The sequence below is a fragment of the Lycium ferocissimum genome, chromosome 3, assembly GCF_029784015.1.
Source record: "Lycium ferocissimum isolate CSIRO_LF1 chromosome 3, AGI_CSIRO_Lferr_CH_V1, whole genome shotgun sequence".
Taxonomy (NCBI): Eukaryota; Viridiplantae; Streptophyta; class Magnoliopsida; order Solanales; family Solanaceae; genus Lycium; species Lycium ferocissimum.
The window spans coordinates 33,803,028-33,808,646 of record NC_081344.1 but is presented as its reverse complement, the minus strand read 5'-3'; the positions used below and the strand labels follow the sequence as shown (position 1 = coordinate 33,808,646).

Here is a 5,619-nt window from a genome sequence, read left to right as displayed (position 1 = left end):
TATCTCGAGGTGTTCCGAGATAATTATAAGAATATGGCCGAGCCTCGAATTTTGAGTAGCCTACATATCCTTGGCTTTGGGAATCAGGCCAATTGTAGTTCGACTAGATAGCCCGAAAAGGAATATCCCTTTATGTGGGAACCCCCTTTGGCTATTTCCGGTTGAAAATCCGAACCGGAGGTGGTTTTTGGAAAGGTCTTATTGGTGTTGATGCTTGAAATGATCTCCAATCCTCGGTGTAGAAAGCTTGACTCTCGTAAATGATTTTGACCAGTTGCCCAAGAAAAAGTTCCACGTATGCTCTGCATGTTTTGAATTCGACTTTCGCTTCCATCTTCGGTAGCTTCTAGCTCGTTTCCAAATTCTGAGTCCTGCATGTTAGTCTTCTGAAAATTTTGATTTTAATGTAGTCATACCTGTGTGGCATTTTGCCATTTTGTTGATATTGTAGTCATCCTCCGATATCATATCTGTCTTTTCGCGAATGCTTGTTCATTTTCTTTTTTCTCTCCTGTAAGTGTGTGTTTTTCATGTATTTCTTTTGAAAAGGCGATCTTCTCTGGCTAATAATCACGATACTTTGACCGGCTCTTTTTTCGTCATTTTCAGATACTTTCATCGTTCAATGATAACTTCTGTTGGGATCTGGGTCGGGCTATACCGTATTTCTTAGAATTTACACACCCCAGTTCGGTTGTTATTTTCGTAAGTTGATATGTCAATCATGAACCCCATGTTTTCTTGTGCGAGGCCATTTTTGTTTCTTACGACGTCCACTACCCTAAAAAATTTGGCGTCACATCATGTTTGTATATCGCGATAACTGTCCAAATCTGGTGTCGCATGTCCCGTTATCCGCATGCGGTGACCGTTGTATACCATTTGGTCTAACATCACTTATGGTAAAAAATATCCAAATGTAGACTGCACATCAGAGGGTAGTATCATATTCCTCTTATGATGACCGCTAACCCATGATGACCACTAACTCCTATGTCCAGAATTACAACATTTAGTCAGAATTTTCAAGCTAACTACTCATATTCAAGTGTGGAGCCTTTTCTCATGACTACCACTATCCTTGAACCATGATTACGTTAACTTAAAATAGACTGCAATAGCGACCGCAAATCTTGATGTAGGAATCACATTCGTATTTCAACGATTGTGGACATCAACCTCGGAATTATGCTACCTATTTTTGGCTATATATATGGATGACGACTCAGCCCCTTCGGTACGTAGTCGTTTAATCCATATCGTCATTTTGAGGAATGAAGCTTACCTCGGTGGCAAGACTTACACCTTCCTTTTTTGACTCCGGAGAAGAATACCCGCCCGTCGACAGGGTTCACATCTTCCAAAAGGACTAGACTCTATTGTGAATAACGACATTCAATCCCGCTATCAACGTGTCATTTTAAATTTTTAGATTTTTGGACGTCCACTCAGCCAATATATCTTGGCAAGCCATGCGACGTCTAGGCCGGGGTCTCAATACCTTGATATAAAGCTGTTTTTAGTGGAGATCCAGCTTTTGGTATCGTGATTATATCCTTCGGTAGTCTTAAAATTTTCTTTTTGTGCAATCTTCGTGTTCTGCAAAATGAACAAACTTATCAGCGTAAAGAAACTTTACTTGGGGAGGGCTTCGGTACCCTTTCGTACACTCATTTGCACCACTATTCTTTGATGTTTCTCTTTCACTTGGCTCATCGTCACTACCCCTGTTTTAAACATTCTAGCAAACGAGTTAGTGCAGAACGTCCATGCTTTTTTGTTCCTGCATCCACAGAAAAATTTGTCAGTTTCCTATATGGTTGACCGCTCTCCCGGTGCATGGACTTTCTCCTGTTCACATTCTGGCACGAAAGGATGCTCATTTTCCTTAAAATCTTTTGTTTTCTAGCAGAGCTGAAAAAAATTTGGGTGATTTTGGAAAATATGTATACTTTCGTACAGTAAATGTGTTTTGAAAAATAAGATTTTACATACGCCTCTTTTAATGTCATGACATTGGCTACTCAAACAAGGTCTTCCGCCTCTTTCCTCCTTTTGATCTTGACTTGTAAAATTTTTGAATCCCTTTTGAAAATTTTGCCCCAGTTTGTGTACGTCTTTATACTAACTCGAGTCTCGCTATGTCGAGGGGATGTTTTAGATCCTCTCAAAAATTTTGCCCCAATGTAAATGTGTACTTGTTATTTCTTGATTTCGCCGCGCTTGAGGAATTTTTTAGATCTTTCTCAAAACTTCTGCCCCAATGTAGAAATTTTAATCAATCTGTTCTTTAGAACTGATATATTTAAAGAATTTTTGAGGTCCTCCTAAAAATTCTGCCCCAGTTTCCTTATGGGGTTACCTTTATCTTTCTCTCGCCAAATCATTTATGAGGTTTTCTAAGGTTTATTAGGAATTTTATTTGGAATGATCGAGCTCGGGAGAGCGCCTACGTATCCCGTTTTGGGAATCAGGTCAAAACATAGTTCGGGGTAAACACATTAGAATTTTCTGGTGAGACCGAACTCAAAAGAGCGCCTACGTATCCCAGATGGGAATCAAGTCATAACGTAGTTCAAAATACGTAATGTTAGATTTTTTGGTTAAAGCGACCGAGATTGGAAAAGCACCTACGTATCCCCGTATAAGTATAGGGAATCAGGTCTTTACGTAGTTCGTACATAATTTTGGATAGGTTTTTCTTTTTTATTTAAATGCAAAATTACAAGCAAAGGGAATGGAAATACAGAAAACCTAACTACGGAAATTCTAAATCTTCGCAGTTGTCTTCTTTTTCACACATAGTATCTCTTGATGGCATCTGAATTTATCTCCCTTGGCCACTCTTGACCATCCATTTTCGCAAGTACCATAGCTCCTCCTGATAGTACCTTTCGCACCTTATAAAGGCCTTGCCAGTTTGGTGCGAACTTTCCTTTGTATTCTTCTTGATTAGGGAATATTCGTTTGAGCACCAATTGCCCAACTTGAAAAACCCTAGTTCTTACATGCTTGTTGAAAGTTCGCACCATTCTTTGTTGGTATAGCTGGCCATGGCAAATAGCAATCATCCTCTTTTCATCTATCAGAGTCAGTTGCTTATACCTTTTGCGGATCCATTCAGTATCATCCAGCTCAGCTTCTTGTATTATTCGAAGTGAAGAGATTTCTTCTTCGGCTGGTATTACTGCTTCATGATACACCAACAGGTATGGGGTGGCTCCAGTTGAAGTCCTGGCAGTAGTGACGTATCCCAGCAATGCATAAGGCAACTGTTCATGCCAGTCTTTTTAGTTATCAATCATCTTTCGGAGGATTTTCTTGATTTTTTTGCGGCTTTCACAGCCCCATTCATTTGTGGTCGTTATGCGGTTGAATTCCGGTGAGTGATCCAGAACTGCGCACATACGTCTTTCATGAAGTGGCTATTCAGGTTAGCCTGATTGTCTGTTATGATTGATTTTGGGATGCCAAATCGGCATATGATGTTGTTGCGCACAAAGTCTGTGACCACTTTCTTTGTCACCGATGAATAAGATGCTGCTTCCACCCACTTGGTGAAGTAGTCTATGGCGATCAAAATAAAACGGTGTGTGTTTAAAGCGGCTGGCTCAATTGGTCCTATGACATCCATACCCCAAGCGGCGAATGGCCAAGGTGACGTCATAGCATTTAGTTCTATTGGAGGAACCTTCATCAGATCTCCGTGGATTTGACATTTATGGCATTTCTGGACAAACTTGCTACAATCATTCTCCATGGTCATCTAGTAGTGCCCTATTCTTAAGATTTTCTTTGCCAGTACAAACTCATTCATGTGAGGTCCGCAGGTTCCAGCATGCACTTCTTCAATCAATTTTTTAGCTTTGACATAGTCAACACATCTAGGCAATCCTAAATCTGGAGTTCTTTTGTACAGGACATTCTTGTTGAGGAAGAAACCATTTGCTAACTTCCCGATAGTCCTCTTCTGATTTAAGGTGATTCCTTCGATATATTCTCCTTTTTCCAAGAACATTTTAATGTCAACGTACTAAGGTTTTCCATCAATCTCAGCCTCTACAAAAGCACAATGGGTTGGTTGATCTCTGATTTCAATTTTGACAGGATCAATGTATCTGCTGTCGGGATGCTGAATCATGGATGTTATTGTGGCCAATGCATCAGTAAAATCATTTTGGGTTCTTGGTATGTGTTTGAACTTGACTTCTTGGAACCGATCTGCCAATCTTTGCACAAGTCCAACGTACGGTATGATCTTTTCATTTTTGGTGGCCCACTCTCCTCAAACCTGACGAATTAGTAAATCTGAGTCACCGATTACTTGAAGATCTTTCACATCTATATCGAGGGATAAACATAGACCCAAGATACATGCTTCGTACTCAGCAATGTTGTTGGTGCAACTGAAGCTCAACTCAGCTGCCACAGGATAATATTGGCCCGAGTCTGAAACCAAGACAGCTCCGATTCTTGATCCTTTAAAGTTGACTGATCCATCAAAGTATACTTTCCATCCTGACTCGTTTTCACTTTCTTCACCTTCAATTGTCATTATTTCCTTATCCGGGAAGTAAGTCCACAAAGGTACGCGATTGTCATCTATTGGACTTCCCGCCAGTAAGTCTGCCAGTGCTTGCCCTTTAACTACTTTCTGCGCGACGTATTGAATGTCGAACTCACTTAACAACATTTTCCATTTGGCCAACTTCCCTATGGGCATGGGCTGGCGAAAGATGTACCTTAGTGGATCCATTCTTGAGATCAAATGAGTCGTGTACGCAGCCATATAATGTCTCAACTTCTGAGACACCCAAGTCAGAGCGCAACACGTCTTTTCCACTAAGGAATACCTGGATTCACAGGGTGTGAACTTCTTACTGATGCAATAGATGGCTCTCTCCTTCTTGCCTGTTTCGTTATTTTGTGCCAACATACACCCAAAAGTATTTTCTGATATCGACATATACAGCAACAAAGGGCTTCCCGGCCTTGGCGGGACCAAAACGGGTGGATTTGATAGGTATCTTTTAATCATGTCAAAGGCTTTTTGATAGTCCTCCTTCCATTTAGTTGGAGCATCTTTCTTGAGTAGTTTCAGGATTGGTTCTATGATTACTGTGGACTGGGGGATGAAGCGTCCAATGTAATTCAACCTTCCTAAGAAACTCATGACCTCTTTCTTCATTCTTGACGGTGGTAGCTCTTGGATTGCTTTGATCTTGGTGGGATCTAACTTAATACCACGACGACTGACTATGAACCCTAGTAATTTTCCAGCAAGCACTCCAAATGCACATTTTGCCGGATTCAACTTTAAATCGTACTTGCGAAGTCTGTCAAAGAATCTTCTTAAATGTTCGAGGCGGTCCTCACCCACTCGGGATTTGATAACGACGTCATCCACATACACCTCAATCTCTCTATGTATCATATCATGAAAGATGGCGGTCATCGCCCTCATGTAAGTAGCGCCGGCATTCTTGAGTCCAAAAGGCATCACCCGGTAATGATACACTCCCCATGATGTGATGAATGTCTTCTTTTAAGCATCTTCTTTATCCATCAATATCTGATGATAGCCCGCGTAACAATCCATAAAAGATTACACTTCATGGT

General features: G+C 40.8%; 1 protein-coding gene across 1 annotated transcript; it reads right to left on the bottom strand.

Moving 5' to 3' along the window:
- Positions 1–2,795: 2,795 nt before the first annotated feature.
- On the bottom strand, positions 2,796–3,760 carry LOC132048848 (uncharacterized). Its single transcript, XM_059439534.1, has 2 exons — positions 3,410–3,760; positions 2,796–3,272 (listed from the first exon to the last, which is right to left on the bottom strand). The coding sequence occupies exons 1-2, from the start codon at positions 3,758–3,760 to the stop codon at positions 2,796–2,798; spliced, it is 828 nt and encodes a 275-aa protein (XP_059295517.1).
- Between the last annotated feature and the right edge of the window lie 1,859 nt (positions 3,761–5,619).